Below are 22504 nucleotides of genomic sequence, written 5' to 3'. Positions count from 1 at the left end.
GTGTTATTCAACACAAAATAAAAGGATAATAACATTAACCATGCTGCTTTGAGCTAAATGTATATGGCATAATCTAGCAACTGTAAAAAACCCATTGTTAGCAGAATTAATGTTTTACCCAGTGTATATAAAAAAGCTATCAACATCATGTCTCATTACTTGAGATTCAGGCAAGTTTCTAATAGTTTAAGTGATGCACCAGGCTACACAGTCATGTAAATTCAAAAGATACATATTGTTGAGAGTCTTAAAAACACAGCTTGGTATGGCTCCTGCTCTGCCCAAGACTGCAAGAAACTACAAAGCGTCATGAATGTAGCCCAATCCATCACGCAAACCAGCCTCCCATCCATTGACTGTATCTACACTTCCCGCTGCCATGGAAAAGCAGCCAGCATAATTAAGGACCCCGCGCATCCCGAACATACTCTCTTCCACCTTCTTCTGTTGGGAAAAGATACAGAAGTCTGAGATTACGTACCAACTGACTCAAGATCAGCTTCTTCCCTGCTGCCATTAGACTTTTAAATGGACCTATCTTGCACTAAGTTGATCTTTCTCTACACCGTGGCTATGACTGTAACACTACATTCTGCACTCTCTCCTTTCCTTCTCTATGACTGGTATGCTTTGTCTGTATAGCGCACAAGGCACAATACTTTTCACTGTATACTAATACATGTGACAATAATAAATCAAATCACAAGCCCATATATTTGACAACATAAAATACAAAGAACCTTGTTCCATTCTGTTGACTAATTGAAAATAAAACAGCCCACATCCACTTTATACTCTAACTCATTAAATTGCAATATAGTAATGACTGTTAAATGATTTTTAAGTAAAATCTTAAAACATTGGAACGACGGATGATAAATTCACTGTACCTATTTTAAGCTGTCCTTCAGTGTCATTAATATTAAACAGTTCTTTACTTTTTGCGCTCTTCATAGAGCTTCTCCTTCCACTGACAGGATAGTCAGTTCTTGGACTCTCTGCTTCCAGTGATGAGGGCATATAATAGTTACTTTCTTTGAAGTTGTCCAGAAAGTCAAAATACATTTTGTCAGTAAGTGTTTTGCCCTTTTCATGAGGGCTGGCTAACTTCTCCCTGCTGCAGTTTAAGATCTTGTCAGTTGAATCAATGTGACTTCTGGTAGGATCAGAGAGGTCAGGCCAATTACAATTCGTCTCATTAGCGTGAGCTGAATTGTCAAGTTTTAAATCTACGAATGTCTCATCACTGAGCCACAGAGGCTTCTTCCATTTAGTTTGCCTGGATTTTTCTTTCTCTGGTGATTTTAACCACAAGGGTAATTTTGAAGCTGATGATATCTCGGTTATTTTCTTTCCAGTTAATTTTTCCAGTTGGTCTTTCATGACTAGTTCTTCATCAGAATCAATCTCTTCACCTTCCTTACTGGTTTCTGACACATTTATCCGCAAGAGCGACTCCTCAAGTGAGGCTGGGGCTGTTGACATTATGTCTTCCTCCAAGGCAGAAATTCGATTCTTTGCTGAGTCAATTGAACTCATTGATGTATTTGTCTTGCCCTCTAAATTTGAATTAAAAAAAAACGAGAGACTTGCTTGCTGCGACAGCTCAATGCCAGGGTTTTTTTTTGTGCTCTCAATTTCATTAGCTTGTTCTTCTGTCTCACTCCCACTGGAAGTATCAAATATGTTTCTCTTATTGTCCAACTTGGAATTTAGAAAGAATGAGGAAGTTGCTTGTTCTGGAGGCTCAATGCTAGGACCTCTTTCTGAGCTTTCAATTTCTTCAGCTTGCTCTTCCATGTCACTCCCACTGGAAATGTCAAATGTAGCTTCTCTTTTGCTGAGTCTCAGGTCAATGGTTGTACTGTAATCAAACACTTGGTTTCCACAGCCCTTTTCAAGCTCTTCTTCATATACAAGATCACTATCCACATAAACCTTTACATCCTTTGCCCCAACATCGAGCTCCTGAAGAAAGAATTGATAGATGGAAAGCAATTTTTGCCATATTATAATGATAGAATCATAGAATCCCTACAGTGCAGAAGGAGGCCATTTGGCTTATCAAGTCTGCACCGACCACAAACCCACCCAGGCACTATCCCTGTAATCCCGATTTACACTTATTAATTCCTCTGGTATTAAGGGGCAAGGTAGCATCGCCAATCAACCTAACCTGCACATCTTTGGGCGGCAGGAGGAAACCCACGCAGACAGTATTCTGTGGCCGGAATCAAACTCAGGTCCCTGGCACTGTGAGGCAGCAGTACTAACCACTTTGCTGCCCCCTATTATTAGTGCATTAAAATATATAACGTACCATGAGTTCTACTTCAACTTGTTGCTTACAGAGATGAATAGAAAATACAACTAGAAAACTGGCCATTTGACTCTCTCTTTTTGTGTTTATCCTCCACTCAAGCGAATAGTTCTTATCACATTCACCCAACCTATTGCATATCTCCTTGTCCTCTACACACTTGTCCAAACTAACACTGGCAGTTGATAGATTCTATAAGAACCACTAACCCTGGAAATTGATCCCACGTCATAAGAATTTTATGTAAAAAATGTTCTCACACTGCTCTGAGTCTTACATTTAACCATGGGCCCTCAATCTTGACTGGAAAATGCTTCTATCCAGTTGTTGCTTTCCTTCATAAATTTAAACACCATCATATTGTCCTATGTTAATTTCATGATACATCATATTCATCACACTGGTGGCTATAATAAGAGCATTTTATGTAGTTTCTCTATTCAAGTTTTCTAAAATCCGCTGCAAGTTTACAAGAAAGTGAATTTTTAGCTGTAGGAAACACTTCATTATAGTTGAGAATTTGATTTTATTTAAGTTTAGGAAGAACAGGTTGGTTGACCTGCTCTTAGTCCTCTGGCTATGAATGCTTGACTCACATTAGGATCACAAACTCACTCCACTGAAGTCATGTAGTATTTTCAGTTTTGTAAGCATTTACATAAATGCTGATCAGAGCAACCCAGATTATTACAAACAAAAACAGAAAATGCTGCAAAATCTCAGCATGTCTGACAGTATCTGTGGTGAGAGAATAGAGCTAACGTTTCGAGTCTGGATGACTCTTCATCAGGAGTTTGGAAGTCTCAAATTTGAGCGTGATTTTTTAAAATTTCAAATCATAATTCACACTGATTGCATAAGTGGCAACAATATATGAACTAAAATAATTTAATTTGAGCATTTAATATTCCTTCAATTACTTCCACAAGCTGCACTTTTAATCTATAAAGTTATAGTTTATAGCTAAATTTATTATTTTTTAAAAATAAAACTCTTAAACCAAGAATTACTTAAAACTGCAGAAAATAATTAGGTCAGAAAGCATTAATAAAGAATGTACAATTCTTTTATTGATTAATGTTAATAACGTAAATATGTCAATATCTATCAGAAGAGTTACAGCCTTAAAACACCCTGTTGGATTTAAACAATACAAAATGTTGATTTTACGATACATACCGTATTTTGTTTAATTTAATTGAAGATCTGTTCTGTTTGGATACCTTTTGTAGGCTTCTAACATGTGTCTTAATATAGCACAAAAAGACACCAGCAATCTTATGTTGAACATATTAGTGGCACAAATAAGGCTAAGCGACAACATAGGCTATTGCTATTATTGGTTGTGCACAAGTAAAATAAGGATAAGGCTTAATAATCCACCACATTAATCTCCTGCTGTTCTACATTCTACTTGTTTATATACCCTGTCAACAGGGTGAACTTCGATGCATTGTGAAATATGCTATTTCTATTCCATCGTAAGGAAATCCAGCACCAAAATTCTCATTACTCTTTGGCACAGTTACATGTTTTTAAACATTACGAGGTTTGTGCCCCCCAACTCCCCACATCTGATGTTTAAAAATCCCATATATTTTTCTTAACTGCTAAATCTTACACGAAATCAAGATCTATCTTCTAGAATACATCTTATCACAATCTGCATAAAAATATGGGAAAAGCACATAAGCAACTTACATTGAGGCTTCTGTTATAATTCCAAATCTTGATCTTAGAAATACCAAAGTCACATGACTTGACTGGGCTACGCACAACAAAATATAATTGGACTGGTGGGTGAAAAGGGCACGTCCACATGTGACGTTCTTTTGTGGTCTATGGAAAGAGGAAAAATTAGATCTTAGTAACATCCCCAGAGTTAAGCATTCCTCAATGATCGTAGAAAAGAAAACAAAATTTATTTTTAAAAAATCAATATAATTAAACCAGAAACACAGAAATTAAGAAATGTAAACTAATGTAGAATGCCAACAGGCAACTGTTTCAAACTTAAACTACTGCAAGAAGAATATTTGAATAATGAACATCTTACTTCAATGATTTAATTATCCGCTTGTCAGATCAGTAGTTATATATTAAAAAAACAATGACATGCTCCAGCTCTCTTAACACCCTTATTTAAACCTGCTTCGTGGGCCAAGCTTTTAATCCCTCTTTTAATATCTCCTTACTTGGCTAGCGCAGAGTTCAGCAAACAATTGTGACAAATTAAATGTAGACTTTGAGAGTCATGCCATAGCAAAGAATTTGTTTGCTTGCTGTGGATCTTATAAAACAATGAATTAGACACAATATTATATTTTACTGTTAATTAATGGCAGACGAGGGTAGCAGGCTCATGTGCCTGCTCTTGCGAGTTCTCCCAGGCCTAGATGAGGTCTCCATGCTCAGGGTCATGAGCCATAGCCAATGGCGGCAGCAGATAATATTTGGTTGAGATGATGGAGGAGTTTGGGATAATGGCTACTCACAAGAGGCGGATCCATCAGGAAGGAGTCCTGTGTTTCCTTTAAGTATAAGTGAGGAAGACAATAGGAAACGACCTCATGCATTCTTCACCCTAGTCATTTTGCCCAATGAAGTTGAATATGGGAGGCTATGAGCAATTGAACAGGAAAGCACAGGACCACGTGAAATGAACAGAGAATCTGCCCTTGGACAGAGCATTGCCGCACAGATAACCGGTATCTGTGAAGCTTAAATCAAAAACATACTATTTAATAGTCTGAAATAAAATATTCTAATTTATATACAATATAGACATGTATGTAAAGGCCATCTACTGTCAGTCCTCTTGAATCTTCTACAGGCAGAGGAATGCTCTTTTTATAATTCAAGTTTTGTTTTGCTTTGTTATTGAAAGACTAAAACCATTAAAAGCGTCAAAGAGAGGAGGACTGAAACTATTTCTTGTCAAGGTTCGCATTCTATTGATGTGAATAAGCTGGTAGATACAGTGCATGGTGGCACGGTGGTTAGCACTGCTGCCTCTCAGCGCCAGGGAACCGGGTTTGATTCCCAGCTTGGGTCACCGTCTGTGTGGAGTCTGCACGTTCTCCCCATGTCAGTGTGGGTTTCTCCGGGTGCTCCGGTTTCCTCCCACAGTCCAAAAAGACGAGCTGGTTAGGTGCATTGGCCATGCCAAATTCTCCCTCAGTGTACCCGAACAGGTGCCGGAGTGTGGCGACTCGGGGAATTTGACAGTAACTTCATTGCGGTGTTAATGTAAGCCTCCTTGTGACACTAGTAAACAAACGTTTTAGAAAAAGCAGCCACTTTCATCCCCCCTTTAATGTTACTTGTATTTTGTTAATAGGTAATTCCATTTTGGTGAGGGGAAAACAATTTCAATGTTTCATTTCAACTAGAAAAGTGCTATTTAGCATCCAGAGATTTTTCATTAATTTAGCAGCATGGGTCAAAAAACAGTTATTCATACCTACAGAAACAAGATTTATACTGTATCGTTACAAAGCAATTTGGTCACAGTCGAACTTCCTTTTTAGAGATCAACTTTGCTTACCTTTGTCTTTCCATTCACTAAAGAATTTAAGTTTCCAGGACAGTGAGCATTTCTGATATCAACATCATGAGACGAAACAAAAATCTTCTGATGTTTTAGGTCAAAAAACTGCACTTCCGTTAGGCCCACTTTTTCACTGTTGCCCCAGTTCGACAGAATTTCCATTGAAACATAAACTGTGTCTTTAACTGATCTGCTGCCGGCAACACTCTGCGGAGTCTATCAAAAATAAAAGTTGCAGATTGTTCACCAGTAAAAATTGAAAGTAACATTATTGCATCGTACTTTGTGTACTTGGAATTTTCCTCTGCACATTAAAAAAAAGGATTACTGCAAATCTGGAATCTAGCGCAACAGCAGCTAACATCCTTCTTTTCTTTTATCATAATATTTAGTTCTTGGTTTCTAGGCTGACACTTCAGTGCATGCTGAGGGAATGCTGCATTATTGGAAGCATTGCCATTCAGATGACTGGGCAGATGAGGCCTAGTTTACCTATTCAGTTGGATGTAGAAGGTTCCCTGGCATTATTCAAAGAGAAGCAAGGCTGTTCATCCAATATTCCGGTACAACATTTACTTCTCAACCAGCACCAGCACAAACAGGTTAATTGGTCAATCTTCTCATTACAGTTTCCAGAAGCTTGCTGTATGCCTATGATGCCCACAAAACAATAGTGAACGCACCTGAAAAAGTGCCTAAGGACATGAAAGGTGATAGGTGATATCTAAATGAATACCCACTTCTATTGTATACAATTTTTCTTTACAAAATACACCGAGTCTTTGTTGATTCAGTTTGCTCTTGCTTAGTTTAAAATATTAACCAAGGCTTTTGCATTGGTCACCATCTCCACTGGAAGAGTGGCCAATTTTATGAAGTCAGACATTACAGGCAGAGTGCATACCAGCCCTGACCAATGGCTAGTATGTTTTGGCAAACAGCTTGCACAGCATCGATCAAAGCATCACCTTGGTGGTTGAATGCTATACTCGCATGCAGCCAAGTGCCCTCCCATTCTCAGTTACAAGGGAGACTATCCCCGTGTTCTGTCCAGCAGCATGTGACTGTAGAGAAGGTAGCTGCTGCTGCTGAGCTGGTAGATGCTACACCTCCTCGGAGTTCCAATCAATTTTTCAAATGAATTTATGGAATTTGGTCATAACTGGCGAGGCCAGCATTTACTGCCCATCCCTAACTGCCTTTGAGGAGGTAGTGAGCTACCTTGTTGAACTGCTACAATCCATATGGTGTAGGTATACGCACAGTGCTGTTAAGAGTGCCAGGATTTTGACCCAGTGACAGTGCAGGAACGGTGCTATATTTCCAAATCAGGAAGGTGAGTGGAGGGGAACTTCCAGGTGGTTGTATTCCCATCTATCGGCTGTCCTAGGTGGTAGAGATTGCAGGTTTGGAAGGTGCTATCAAAGGAGCCTTGGTGAGCTCCTGCAGTGCATTCTGAAGATGCTACACACTGCTTGCTGGTGGAGGGCGAGTGTTTGCAGATGGGGTGCCAATCAAAGGGGCTGCTTTGTCTTGGATGGTGTCAAGCTTCTTGAGTGCTGTTGGATCTACACTCATCCAGGCAAGTACACTCCTGACTTGTGCCTTGCAGATAGCGGGCAGTTTTGGGGTGTCAGGATGTGAGTTACTAGCTGCAGCATTCTGAGCCTCTGACCTGCTCTTGTAGCCACAGTATTCATATGGCGAGTCCAGTTCAGTTTCCCAACAATGATAACCCTCAGGATTTTGATAGTGGAAGATCTGGCATTGGTAAAGCCATTGAATGTCAAGGGGCAATGGTCAGATTCTCTCTTGTTAGAGTTGATCACAGCCTGGCGCTTGTGTAGAGCAAATGAGATTTGCTATTATCAAAAGAGAAAACGCTGGAAAATCTCAGCAGGTCTGGCAGCATCTGTGAGAGAAAAGAGCTGACGTTTCGAGTCCAGATGACCCTTTGTCAAAGCTAAAGGCAGAGAAAGTGGGAGATATTTATACTGTAGGGTGAGGGAATGAAAGATGAGTCACAGCCACAAAAACAAGAGGAAAGGCTGCTAATAGCAGTCCATAGAGAATAGAAGGTGTGAGTGTCCAAACGGCAGAGAAGCTGAAATCAGAGGGTTAAGCTGTGACAGGTGAAGGTGTGTGTGTGTGTTGGGGGGGAGGGGGAGATGGGTGGGAGAGAAGTGAAATTGAGAAAAAGATGGAAAGGGGAAGCAAAAGGGGAGTAAAGGTAAGGAAAGGAGGATAAAATAGGGGGAAAGACTGCGGCGGGAAGAAAAATAAAGGAAGACAATAAAGAAATAAAAGATGGAGAACAGTTAAAAATGAAATGAAATGAAAACAAAGGGGTCGAGGTGAGGTACAGCTAATCATCTGAAGTTGCTGAATTTGATGTTGAGACCGGAAGGCTGTAAAGTGCCGAGCCGGAAGATGAGATGCTGTTCCTCCAGTTTGCGTTGAGCTTCACTGGAGCATTGCACAGGCCAAGGACAGACACGTGGGCATGGGATCAGGGTTGTGTGTTAAAATGGCAAAAAACGGGAAGGTCAGGGTCCTGACCGAAGGTGCTCAACAAAGCAAGATTCGCTATTGGTCAGCACAAGTCTGGATATTGTCCATCTGGTTGGACAGTGCCTGGTGGAGCTCCTGCAGTGATGTCCTGGAACTGATATGTGGACAGTGTTGTTGGAAAAGAGGCATTCTTGGCTTAATTTCCTTTTAAACCATATCAATTCCCCTCCCTTCAATCCCACAGGGGTTCCTTGCTCGACCCACAGGCTGCATTGGGGAGAGTCATAAAAGGGTGGGATCATGTTGGTATGCTAGCTCCACACAGATTGCCACTTTGGTCCCTAATGGGTTCTACTCTTTTCCTGGTTACCCTCTTGCCCTTAATATATTTATAAAACACCATGGGATTTTTCTTTATTTTGCCTGCCAGTGTTTATTCATGCTCCTCTTAACTCTCCTAATTTCTTTTTAAAAATACGTCCTGCACTTTCTATACTCCTCTAGGGTTTCCACTGTTTTGAGCCTTCAGTAACTGCCATGAGCCTCCCTTTAATTCCTTATCCGATCCTTTATGTCCCTTGACATCCAGGGTTGTCTGGACTTGGTCCCACCCTTTACCTTTATGGTAACATGTTGGCACTGTACTCTCTCTATTTCCTTTTGGAATGACACCCACTGTTCTGATGTCAGCTGTTAAAGGCTAATCTAGCCCTTTCTAGCTCTTGGTTTGGACCCCAACAGCAATTCACGTGCATGTTCAAGTGCTCGAGTGCCTCTACCCACCCTTTCACGCAGTGACCTCTAGACCCCATGAACATTTTGGTGAGAACATTTCTCAACTCCCCTCTAATTCTTCTACTGATGCTTTAAATGTATGCGCTCTGGTTACCGACTCCTCTGCTAACGGAAATATTCATCTGATCCTCTCTTTCCAGCCCCCTTAATTTTACTGTTCAAATGAAAACTACCCTATCCTATCCAATCTTTCCACACGGTTAAAATTCTCCTCTGCTAGCAACATCCTCGTAAATCTCCTCTACACCCTCTCCAGTGGCCAGACTGTATGCAAAACTCTAGCTGTGGCCGAACTAGTATCTTGTACAGTACTAGCATAACTTCCCTGCTCATGTTCTATGCCTCATCTAACAAAGGAAAATATTCCCCATGTTTTATTAACCATTTTCTTGGACAGTACTGCCACCTTCAGGGATCTGCAGACACATACTCCAAGGTCCCTCTGTCTCTTTATACTTAACGAGTCCTATTGTTAATTGTATATTTCTTTGTCCTTCCTGTAATGTCCTAACTATATTAGGGGTTGTGAGGTTTTAAATGAAAAGGAAAAGACGTGGTTTGCACACATAGATTCAAAGTAACACACAACCGGGTTACCGAAAGAGATGTTCTCTGCACAGAACAGATAATGAAACTAAGAACTGTGAAACACTCCAATAACATCACGATCAAATTACGTGGCCGACTCTTAAAACAATCGTGCAACCACTTCAATATATAACACTTCCCAAAAGCATTGCTTCACATTTCTCTGGACTGAATTCAATTTGCCATTTTTCTGCTTACCTAGCCTGTCTATTGATGTCATTATACAGTTTTCTTCTGCACTTCAAGACCCAATCATTGATATTTACCACATAAAGGAAGGAAGGTACTAAGCCCTGTAGAATCTCACTGGATACAGTCTACTGGTCATAAAATACACCTATTGTCCATTGCCCCCCCTGGCTTTCTGCCACTGAGACAATTTTGGATCCAACTTGAATCCCATGAGCTCATGAATTAACATTCATCCTAATTACAGAAAACAAATTATTGCAGGGCTAATTATAGGATCCCGTGGTGCATTAGTATACAAAAATCCTCTGCTGAGTAAGTCAATGGTTTGCAGTTACAGAAGCTATATGTGGATTTCAAATTTTTACTTTTAAGAAACCTTAGTGGTTGTGATTGCACAGTAGTAAGCTATGTATTTCAACAGGAAAGGTTTAAAGGGCATTCACCTTCATTGTTAGTGAGCTTCTTGTCTTTAAAGCACTGCTGTGTGATTTGTCATTGGAAGGCACTTCAATTGTTTCCAGTACTTTCAGTAGCTTCTTTTGCTGACTGTAAAACACACAGGTGGCAAAAACACAATTTAAAGTCCATATATAGTAATGCACTCCATTATCATTGTATTTTTTACACTTCTAGCATATTTTTACAGCTCATTTACAAAGGAGCAAAGTTAGATGTACAACCTACTTCAAAGGATGAGTGTGACAATGGATGTTATTTTTAAAAATATCTTTGAGATTATGGTGGTATTCTGAAAATAAAGCTCTGTGTACGTGTGTGCGTGTTCATGATTAATTAAACTGGGGGAAGTTAATAGAGACAGCTTGTCTGAGAGGTCTTAGAGATAAAGTGTAAATATGTTAGGTCTATGCTTTTGTAATCGGGGTATGGCGTGTGTGTGAATTACAAGTAAATAATAGGTTGGATCTAAAAATTGCACTTGAAGATTGGTGTCGCTGGCTGGCCAGCAATTATTGCCATACCTAATTGCCCTTGAGAACATAGAACAGTACAGCACAGAACAGGCCCTTCGGCCCACGATGTTGTGCCGAGCTTTATCTGAAACCAAGATCAAGCTATCCCACTCCCTATCATCCTGGTGTGCTCCATGTGCCTATCCAATAACCGCTTATTGATGGTGGTACCTTCTTGAACTGCTGCAGTCCATGTGGTTTAGGTACACCCAAAGTGCTGTTACGGAGGGCATGCAAGAACTTTGACCCTGCAACAGTTAAGGAACGGCAATAGATTCCCAAGTCAGGATGGTGAGTGGCTTGGAAGGGAACTTCCAGGTAGTGGTGTTCTGTATCTGCTGACCTTGTCCTTCTAGATGGTAGTGGTTGTGGGTTTGGAAGGTGCTAAGTAGCCATGGTGAGTTCCTGCAGTGCATCTTGTAGATGGCATACACTGCTGCTACTGTGCATCAAGTGTGAGGGAGTGCATGTTTGTGGTTGGGTGGCAATCAAGCAGACTACTTTGACCTGGAAGGCATCAAGCTTCTTGAGTGTTTTTGGGGAGCTGCACTTATCCAGGCAAGTGGAAAGCATTCAGTCACTCTCCCGACTTGTGCCTTGTAGATGGTGAATGAGCAGGATTCCTCACCTTCAACCTGTTTTTGTAGCCACAGGATTTATATGACTAGTCTGGTTAAGTTTTTGGTTAATGGCAACTTACAGGATGTTGCTACTGAGGGATTCGGTGATTTTTTTGTTTGTTCATTAGTGTCACAAGTAGGCTTACATTAACACTGCAATGAAGTTACTGTAAAAATCCCTTAGTCTCCACACTCCGGCGCCTGCTTGGGTACACTGAGGGAGAATTTAGCATGGCCAATGTACCTCACCAGCACATTTTTCAGACTGTGGGAGGAAACTGGAGCACCTGGAGGAAACCTATGCAGACACAGGGAGAACATGCAAACTCCACACAGACAGTGATCCAAGCTGGGAATCGAACCGGGGTCCCTGGCGCTGTGAGGCAGCTAACCACTATGCCACCGTGCCGCAGTAGGATGGGTGCCATTGAATTTCAAGAGGCCATGATTAGATCCTCTCTTGTTGGAGGAGGTCATTGCCTGGCATTTATGTGGCACGAATGTTATTTGCCATTTGTCAGTCCAAGTCTGAATATTATCTTGCTAAAATTGGACACGGACTGCTTCAGTACCTGAGAAAGGTGCAATCATCAACTAACATTCCTTTTATGACCTTGTGATAGAAGGAAGGTTATTGACGAAGCAGCTGAAGATGGTTGGGCCTAAGACACTACGCTGAGGAACTTCTGCAGTATACTGGAACTGCAATGACTGACCTCCAACAACCACAACCATCTTCTTTTGTGCTAGGTATGATTCAAACCAGTGAAGGGTTTTCCCCGATTTCCATTGACTCCAGTTTTACTAGGGCTCCTTGATGCCATACTTGGTCAAATGTTACCTTGATATCAAAGGCAGTCACTCTCACCTGACAGTGAAGTGGGGACTTGGCTTTTCAGCTGTTGAATTTCAAAGAGAAGTTCTGACGTGACAAGGTACTTGCACAAGTTTCATAGGTAAAGGCAAAATAAAAAAACACAAAAGATTTGTATATTTGGAAAAGTTGAGATCAAAGAGGTGATTGAGTACAATAGAACCTCAGATGAATGAGGGAAAGAGCACCCTACCTCGGCCCAATCCTCTGTCCTAACCCTGCAACCCCATGCATTGATCATGGTCAATCCACCTAACCTACATATCTTTGGATTATGAGAGGAAACCAGAGCACCCAGAGGAAACCCACACAGACATGGGGAGAATCCATACAGATAGTCACTCAAGGCTGGAATCAAACCCGAGTCCCTGGCACTATAAGGCAGTGGTGCTAACCACTGTGTCACCATGCTGCCCTAAGGTAGCAGGACTTAAGATGCAAATAAAGCAGCTTGACATAGAATGAGATGGAGAAGTGCAGAAGTTTGAAATTGAAAAATAAATGGAACTGAAGTTAGACAGGATTTTTGAAAATTAGAGAAAATGGAAGAATTTAGAAATAGTATTCCAGTAACCGTCAAAAGATATTTAGACGAAAGACAAAGCAAAAAGATCAGGGAAGATCTTATTTTAGTCGATACTGATGATATTTCACACAGCTGAACGTGGAAAAAGAATGATATGAGAGTTAGCAAGGAAATTTGTGATACACAAAATGTAGTGATGGCAAAAGTGCTGGTAACAAGGGGAAGCTGAAGGATGCCAGTCTACTAAAGGTGAAACTGTAGACGGCAGAAGGGAAGGGAGAAAGGTGGTCTGTTATTTCTGTAACAAGACTGGACATACGAGATCAAATTGCTCGAAGTAAACGACAAATCAGTAGCTTTTGTATAGGTAAAAAAGAAAGTGTCAGTATTAGCCACAAGAGGTGGGATATATTTGCAATCTACCCAAGGAAATTCTGAAGGGCAAGTTACAGAGGTGTTTAAAGATTTTACATATGAAGGGAGAGTATATCTTTATTCAGGAAAAGCAGGAAAAACCCTCAAAATTGTAAGAAATACAGGTGCCAGTCAATCTTTAATGTTATGGGATAGTGCTACAAGTGTGAGGAAGAATGATATTCTTAATGAAGCATCAAATGAGGCCATGTGGAATGAGCCCAGAAGTAAAAAGGGCAGCCACACTGCTAGGCCAGTACTGTAGGCCCCCAAAGAGTGGAAGGGAGTTAAGAAGAGCAAATATGTAGACACGTTTCCAAGTACAAAAACAATAGGGCAGCAATCACTGGGGACTTCAAGCACTTTAATATCAATTGGGATATGAACAGTGTGAAGGGCATAGAGGGGTGCAAAATTCATGAACTTGCATTGAGAACTTTTTTAGCCAGCATGTAACAAGCCACAATTCTCGATTCAGTCTTAGGATATTAAGCTGGGCAAGTGGATGAAGTAGTAGTAGGGGACATTTTGGAGATAGTGAACTTGAATATGGCTAAATTTAGCATCATTATGGAAAAGGACAAAGATAGAACAGGAGTAAAAGTTCTAAACTGGAGGAGAGCAAATTTTACAAAGCTGAGAGTTGAGCTTGCAAGTGTGGACAGGATATAGCTATTAGAAAGAAAGACCGTCAAATCAATGACAGGCATTCAAAGGCAAAATGGTACAGGCACAGTATAGACATGTCCCCACAAAGAAAAAGGGTGGTACTGCCAAATCCAGAGCCCCCTGGTTATCCATAAGTATATGGGCTAAGATAAAGCAGAAAAAGAAAGCTTATGACTGTCACAAAAAAAAACTTAATATTGTGGAAAAGTGAGAGGAGTACAGCAAGAACGGGGTGAAGAGAGGGGACAAAAAAACAAATATATAAAATAAATTCTTAAAGAAATTTGAAATTAGGAGGTAATTGTGGTAGAGAAATTGCCCTTTGCAGGAGTTCAATTCATTCCACAAAATGATACGGCTGGATCTCAGAAACTGGCTAACTGTACAAAGAAAATTACAGCACAGGAACAGGCCCTTTGGCCCTCCAAGCCTGCACCGACCATGCTGCCCGACTTAACTAAAACCCTCTACGCTTCCGGGGACCATATCCCTCTATTCCCATCTCATTCATGTACTTGTCAAGACGCCCCTTAAAACTCACTACCGTATCCGCTTCCACTGCCTCCCCCGGCAACGGGTTCCAGGCACCCACTACTCTCTGTGTAAAAAATCTGCCTCGTACATCTCTTTTAAAACTTGCCCCTCGCACCTTAAACCTATGCCCCCTAGTAATTGACTCTTCCACCCTGGGAAAAAGCTTCTGATTATCCACTCTGTCCATGCCTCTCATAATCTTGTAGACTTCTATCAGGTCTCCCCTCAACCTCCGTCGCTCCAGTGAGAACATACAAACCAAGTTTCTGCAACCTCTCCTCATAGCTAATGCCCTCCATACCAGGCAACATCCTGGTAAATCTTTTCCGTACCCTCTCCAAAGCCTCCACATCCTTCTGGTAGTGTGGCGACCAGAATTGAACACTATATTCCAAGTGCAGCCTCACTAAGGTTCTATAAAGCGTCAACATGACTTGCCAATTTTTAAACTCAATACCCTGGCCGATGAAGGCAAGCATGCCGTATGCCTTCTTGACTACCTTCTCCACCTGCATTGCCACTTTCAGTGACCTGTGTACCTGTACACCCAGATCCCTTTGCCTATCAATACTCCTAAGGGTTCTGCCATTTACTGTATATTTCCTATCTGTATTAGGTGTTCCAAAATGCATTACCTCACATTTGTCCGGATTAAACTCCATCTGCCATCTCTCCGTCCAAGTCTCCAACTGATCTATATCCTGCTGTATCCTCTGATGGTCCTCAGCGCTATCCGCAAATCCACCAACCTTTGTGTGGTCCGCAAACTTGCTAATCAATCCGGGTACATTTTCCTCCAAATCATTTATATATATTACAAACAGCAAAGGTCCCAGCACTGATCCCTGAGGAACGCCACTTGTCACAGTCCTCCATTCAGAAACGCACCCTCCCACTGCTTCTTTGACCGATTCTGTTCTGTCTGAAGACAATACACATCTCTTTAACCTGTGTTTAATGTTCCCTCCACCCACATTGTCTGTACATTTAAGACCTGGCTGGCTGTAGGATTCGCATTCTAATCAGTATTCTGCAACTTGATTCTGTCTGTTTGCACTGTTTGAGAGCAGATTTCCACTCCATCTGACGAAGGAGCAGTGCTCCGAAAGCTTATGGTATTTGCTACCAAATAAACCTGTTGGACTTTAACCTGGTGTTGTGAGACTTCTTACTGTCTTTGACCGAGCCAGTTTTGTATCCACCTTGCCAGCTCACCTCTGATCCCATGTGACTTCACCTTCTGCTCCAGTCTGCCATGAGGGACCTTGTCAAAGGCCTTACTGAAGTCCATGTAGACAACATCCACTGCCTTACCCTCATCAATCTTCTTCGTCACTTCCTCAAAAAACCCGATCAAGTTCCTGAGACACGATCTCCCCTTCACAAAACCATGTTGCCTCTCACTAATACGTCCACTTATTTCCAAGTGGGAATAAATCCTGTCTCGAAGAATCCTCTCCAATAATTTCCCTACCACTGAAGTAAGGCTCACCAGCCTGTAATTACCTGGATTATTCTTGCTACCCTTCTTAAACAAAGGAACAACATTGGCTATTCTCCAATCCTCTGGGACCTCCCCTGTAGCCAGTGAGGATACAAAGATTTCTCTCAAGGTCCCAGCAATTTTCTCTCTTGCCTCTCTCAGTATTCTGGGGTATATCCCATCAGGCCCTAGGGACTTGTCTACCTTAATGTTTCTCAAGAACCCCAATACCTCCAGTGGTAGGGGAACCTGTTGAGATACATCAACAGAGGTTTTACAGAAAGAACATTCTGGTTTGTTTCCAGGCTGTGTGGTAATAAGGTCACAGGCACACAAATGTAAACAGGAAGGGGAAAATGTATAAGACATGGGTAAGATACCGAACCACAATTGGTTGGATCTATTGTTGAAGTTACTCAAGAGGAAGCTACACAGAATGCGGCTGATGTGTTTAGTTCATTAAAGTTAGTGGAGTAATGGCAAAAGTATCTAGCATTAAAACAATTATATCAGACAGCTTATTCTGAGGCTGAATAATTCCAGTGTGTTATCACCTCGAAGCCAATGTGTTAATGAGGAAATGGAGACCACCTCATGTTCCAGCAGATGAAAAGTGGGCAGTAGTGCACCAAGTATTGACTACCCCAGATAGGGGCTGCATATAAACATGCTCTAAAGGTACTTTGACAGAGAGGATAAACAGAAGGAGGTGCTAGTAGTTGTAGGTAAGAAGGAAGAAACAGAATTTTAAGATTCTGAAGTTGACCTCCCTCTGATTAAATTGGAAAATGGGGAAGTACTTAACAATCTAAATGTGATATTCAGTTATCTTCCAGAAAACTGTCAGTGTGATTTGCAAGAGCTGTTGCAGTTATACAAGGTAATTTGTGGAATTAGGCCAAGGGAGACAAATTTGGCTTTGCATGATGTTGATGTGGGGGGGGGTTCAGTTTCAATAAGGAAACACCCATATTGATTCAATCCAGTATAATTGGCTCGAGTGCAGAAGAAATTGAATTTATGCTTCAAAATGACATTGTGGAGCCCAGTCACAGTAATTGGAGTTCGCTCATTGTAATAGTGCCAAAACTGGATGGATCACAAAGACTGCGTATTGATTGCTGCAAGGTAAACACAGTAACAAAGGCAGATTCATATCCTATTCCATAGCTGAAGGATTGATTGTATCAAGAGAGTTTGACAGTTGGTATTCATCACAAAAATTGACTTACTGCAAGGATACTGGCAATTACCCTTATCGGAAAGGGCAAGAGTGATATCAGCTTTTGTGACTCCAGATGGAATATATCAATGCAAAGCAATGCCCTTTGGTATGAAACATACACCAGCAACATTTCAGAGACCACAAGTGACTGAAGGACGGAGCAATTGTGCTAAGCATATTGATGGCTTAGTGTTATTCAGTCAAACATGGGAGGAACATCTACAATATTTAAAGGTACTCTCTAACTGACTACAGGGATCCAAGTTGGTTAGTAAACTTAGCTAAAAGCAAACTTGCAAAAATAAAGGCCGCATATTAGGTCACACTGTTGAACATGATCAAGTGGCCCCATGAGATGCAAAACCAAAAGCTATTGTAGAGTTCCCAGTGCCTACAACAAATTGCGAAGTTTTGCCATTTCAAGGCAAGTGGATTTTTATCAGAAATTCATGCCAAATGTCAGCAGGCTCATTGCTCCCTGACTGGATTCTTAAAAAAACAGAAGATTTGAATGAACACAGGAGTGTCAGACAGAGTTTAACAGCTTAAAAGCTGTATGGACTACTATCCCTGTTACAGCAGCACCTGATGTTATAAAACAGCTTAAAATGGCTATTGATGACAGTGATTAGGTGTTGGTGCTGTGTTGCTACAGAAAGACAAACTAGGCATTTCTCATGGAAATTGAATGTATATCAGAAAAAATGAGAAACTTCCAAGTTTGGTTCTGTAGCATTTTAAAGTGTATGTTGCAAATAACTCTTCAGAAACAGTTATGTATACTGTTATAAAGCGGAGGTTGATCCCCCTTTGAGAACTAACACCAAAACACCCAAAGAGGAGTACCTCGCCTTATAATCTGGAAAAAGTATGTGTGAAGTGGTGTGACCTGCACTTCAGTCACTTCTAATGGTTAAATAAAAATAAATCCCTGACACTCTCTCTAACACATAACAATTTATTTACCCAAGAGTGAACAACTTAACTAAACTTTTAACAAACCGAATAAAACAGGATTTTAATCGTATCTGTTCCAATAAATACAATTCTTACCCATTAACAAAAAACAAAATTTAGTTACTCTCCAATTTGCAATCAGGTTTTGTGTCTTCCGGAATATTCTGGACCTTCTCTGTTCATTCTTCCGTCTGGAATTCTTTCTTTCATAGAATCCCTACAGTTCTGAAGGAGGCCATTCAGCCAATCAGGTCTGTAACGACAACAATCCCACCCGGCCCTATTCCTGTAACCCTCATTTACCCTCCTAGTTCCCCTGACACTAGGGTCAATTTAGCCTGGCCAATCAACCTAACCCACCCATCTTTGGACTGTGGGAGGAAACCGGAGCACCCGGAGGAAACCCACACAGACACGGGGAGAATGTGCAAACTAGACACAGACAGTGACCCGAGGCCGGAATTGAACCTGGATCCCTGGCGCTGTGAGGCAGCAGTGCTGACCACTGTGCTGTCTTCCTTCTTTGGTACCTTTGCTTTCTAAATTATGCTTAGAGCTAAAAGCTGTGAGCTGTGGCAGGTGACAGTTGCTCTCTCCTTTTGTCCCACTGCCCTCCTCCTTTTATTCCTCGGATGAAATATCAATATTTCCCACAATAGAATTGGTCCTAGGTTGTCAAAACCATTAGATTTAAATTTGATAGGTTCTTGGTATCTAACTGCCTAATTCAAATTGATTGTCTGAATTCAAAAAATTCAGAAGCCTGTTGCCTTGGTAACACTGCTGCTTGGCAATTCAATGCAAATTTTTCAGTTTGGGGTTCTATATGTACTTGCATTTTTTTTACAAAGCACAGAAAAAGCTCCACCTTTTAAAGGGACCATGCAGTGCCTTCTCCCCAGCATTTTACAATTTAACAAGCTCCTATCTACAATTACTCTACCCAACTTTGCAACAATACTAACCACAATCCTTTGAACTTCCTAGAGAAATTTTGGCATAACAAAGCCAGACTTTCCCGGTGGAGATTACTATTGCAACTGTTCAATCTGAAAATGATACATGTGGCTGAATGGGAGAATTTAATTGCAGATTGCGTTTTCAAGTGATTAAATGGAAAAGGGAGATTGAAAATCAAATGGAATGAACATTATTCTTAAAAGAAACTTGTGTATATTTTCATGTTTGATGCATGTGCACCATAATGCAATAGTATTGTGCCTTGATAAGTATAGAAAGTAATAAGGGAGGCAAGAAAATGAAAAAAATCTAAAAATATGATGTTTCCTTTTTTTTTGCTTTGAGGGAGGTGCGATTATGGATTTTTAAAAAATATATTTTTGGGTTTATGGTAGTGTTGTGAAAAAAAAGCTGTCTGTGTGCGTACGTATGTCCATGATTAATTAAACTGAGAGACGATAATAGAGGCAGTTTGTTTTGAGAGATAAAAGGGTAAAGATATTAGGTTTGTGCATTTATAATGAAGGGTATGGGTGTGCTTGAATTACAAGTAAATAGGCTGGATCTAAAATATCCATCATAAGATAAGTGGGGACTTGGTTTTTCACCAAGGGAAGTTCTGAAGTGACAAGAACTTTTACAACTCAAAGGTTTGATAGGTAAACAGGAGAAGGTATATTAACTTTTATTGATCGAAAGTAGAGGCAATAGAAAACACACAAGATCTATGATTTCTATGACAAGATTTGCATATTTGGAAAACTTGAGTTCAAAGAAACGTTTGAGGACAACAGAACTTGAGATAAACGAGGGAAAAGATATTTACGGAATTATGCTTAACTGACTTGTGTGACCCAGGGGAAGTGTCCTGAACACCAGATCTGTGTGCTGCAAAGGTGTGAAAATTTTGAATCTGAAGCAGTCATCCCGCTTTAAACCAGAAAAGTCTTCAGAAAGCAGCTTGTTCCTGAACCTTCTTTTTGGATTTCCACATCTGAGGAACCAAAGTGACATCAATTCTTTGCTTTGGGCAATATTATTGAATTTTTATAGTTAAAATCTACAATTTACCAAGAAGGTAGTGTGTGTATTTTTGACCAAGTGGGTTTTTTTGGGTTTTCTGTAAGACTGTTTTAACTGTGCAACTTTAATCTTATGTGCATAAGTTTTTTTTTAATAAATCTTTTTAAATTCCTGAAATTGGTACTGGAGTTTTATGTTTTTGACTCCACAGCTCTTCCCCCTCATTAATCTAGCTTGCTCAGCAGTAACATCTGGTATGGTTATAACACCCCTGTGGCCAAAAAATATTATTTATTTTTTCAATCTCAAAATATATGACATTTATAGTGGCAACAAGTGCTTAAACAAGCTGCTTTCCCCATCGACCTACCGATGGCACGTTGAAATACTTCCACTGTCCCAATTATTTGAAACTTCTGAATGTTGATGTTCAGAGAGATTAGAATGTACTCATACAAGGAACGCAAAATTAGCATGCAGTTACAACGAGCAATTAGGAAGGCAAGTGGCATGCTGGCCTTCACTGCAAGAGATTGAAGAGTATATAAATAAGAAAGTCCTGCTACAGTTGTTTAGGGGCTTTGTTAAAATCACATCTGGAATATTGTGCACAATTTTAGTCTTCATATCCAAGGTCGGATATACTTGTATAGCACAGTACAGCGAAGGTTCACGATATTGGTTCCTGGGCTGACAATATCCCAGTAATAGTACAAAAGACTTGTGCTCCAGAACTTACAGCACCCCTAGCCAAGCTGTTCCAGCACAGCTACATCACTGGCATCTACCCAGCATTGTGGAAAATTGTCCAAAAAGTAGGAGAAATCCAATCCGGCCAATTACTGCCCCATTAGTCTACTCTCAATCTTCAGCAGAGTGATGGAAGGGGGTCATCAACAGTGCTATCAGGAGGCTCATACTCAGCAATAACCTGCTCACTGATACAAAGTTTGGGTTCCACCAGGACTACTTGGCTCCTGACCTTATTACATCCTTGACCCAGACATGGACAAAAGAGCTAAACTCCAGAGGTGAGGTGAGAATGACTGCCCTTGATATCAAGGCTGCATTTGACCAAGTGTAGCATCAAGGAGCTCTAGCTAAACTGGAGTCAATGGAAATCAGGAAGAAACCTCTCCACTGGTTGTGGAGTCATACCTAACACAAAGAAGGTCAATCATCTCAGTCCCAGGACCTGGCTGCAGGAGTTCCTCAGGGCAACATCTAGGCTCAACCACCTTCAGCTCTTTCATCAATGATCTTCCTTCTTGATGATTGCACAATGTTCAGCACCATTGTGACTCCACAGATACCGAAGCTGCCTGTTTCCAGATGTAGCAAGACCTGGATAATATTCAGGCTTAGGCTGATAAAATGGCAGATAATATTCACGCCAAACAAGCAGCAACAGCACAGAATCTAACCATTTCCGTGACATTTAATGCCACTACCAGTGTTGAATCCCACAATATCAACATCCTGGGGTAAACACTGATCAGGAATTGAACAGATCAGCCATATAAATACTGTGGTTACCATAGCAGGTCAAATCCTGAAGTTACTCAGCTCCTGAAATATATTCAATGATTCTGTTTCCACTGCTTTTTAAGGAAGAGACTTCCAGAGACTCTCAACCCTCAGAAAAAATTCTCCTCATCTGTCTTAAACGAATGACCACTTATTTTTTTAAATGATCCTTAGTTCGAGATTCTCCCACAAGAAGGAACATTCTCTCCACATCCAGCCCATCAAGACCCCTCAGGATTTTATATGTTTCAACTATGTTGTCTCTTACTCTTCCAAACTCTAGTGGATACAAGCCTAGCCTGCCCAACCTTTCATCATAAGCAACCCAGCGCATTCCTGATATCAGTCTAGAAGATTTTCCCTGAACTGTTTCTAATGCATTTACTGGGACAAGAAGGGAATGGAGGTACAGTCAAATCAACCATGGTCTTATTTAATGGTGGAGCCTGCTCAATGGGCTGAATGGCCGACTCAAGCTTTTTTTTCTTATGATCCTATAAATCCTTATATTGTGAAATATCAGGCTTAACTTGCTAAAGTTATGGTGCAACTCAAGCAATTCATTGAAACTCTGGGGCAGTGACATCTCATTTTTCGTGAACCATCCAGCAATTTGCGGCAATTCACAACTCGGAGCATATCTTATTGTAAAGTTACTACAAGATAATATGCAGCCAACTTGTATTGTAGGGTGGCAGTACCAGCAACACGCAAGGTCTTTTCCTCCCTCAGCCATTTTTCAAAACCATCTCCAAATGTGCGTGA

At 40.8% G+C, this 22504-nt stretch overlaps 1 protein-coding gene across 2 annotated transcripts in view; it reads right to left on the bottom strand.

Annotated features, from left to right (window-relative positions):
- The window catches only part of katnip (katanin interacting protein), a 137396-nt gene that overhangs the window by 56619 nt on the left and 58273 nt on the right, over positions 1-22504 (bottom strand). For both annotated transcript variants that reach the window (XR_013500642.1, XM_078240013.1), the window contains exons 12-15: positions 10400-10502; positions 5868-6086; positions 4022-4159; positions 891-1968 (exon numbers count right to left, since the gene is read on the bottom strand). Coding sequence is in view for 1 of the 2 variants with exons in the window: in XM_078240013.1 (XP_078096139.1) it covers positions 891-1968; positions 4022-4159; positions 5868-6086; positions 10400-10502 (1538 nt within the window). In the remaining variant the exon portion in view is untranslated. The remainder of the gene's footprint in view (positions 1-890; positions 1969-4021; positions 4160-5867; positions 6087-10399; positions 10503-22504) is intronic.

This window comes from Mustelus asterias, chromosome 23 (assembly GCF_964213995.1).
Source record: "Mustelus asterias chromosome 23, sMusAst1.hap1.1, whole genome shotgun sequence".
Lineage (NCBI taxonomy): Eukaryota > Metazoa > Chordata > Chondrichthyes > Carcharhiniformes > Triakidae > Mustelus > Mustelus asterias.
This window is presented reverse-complemented; position numbering and strand designations above follow the sequence as displayed.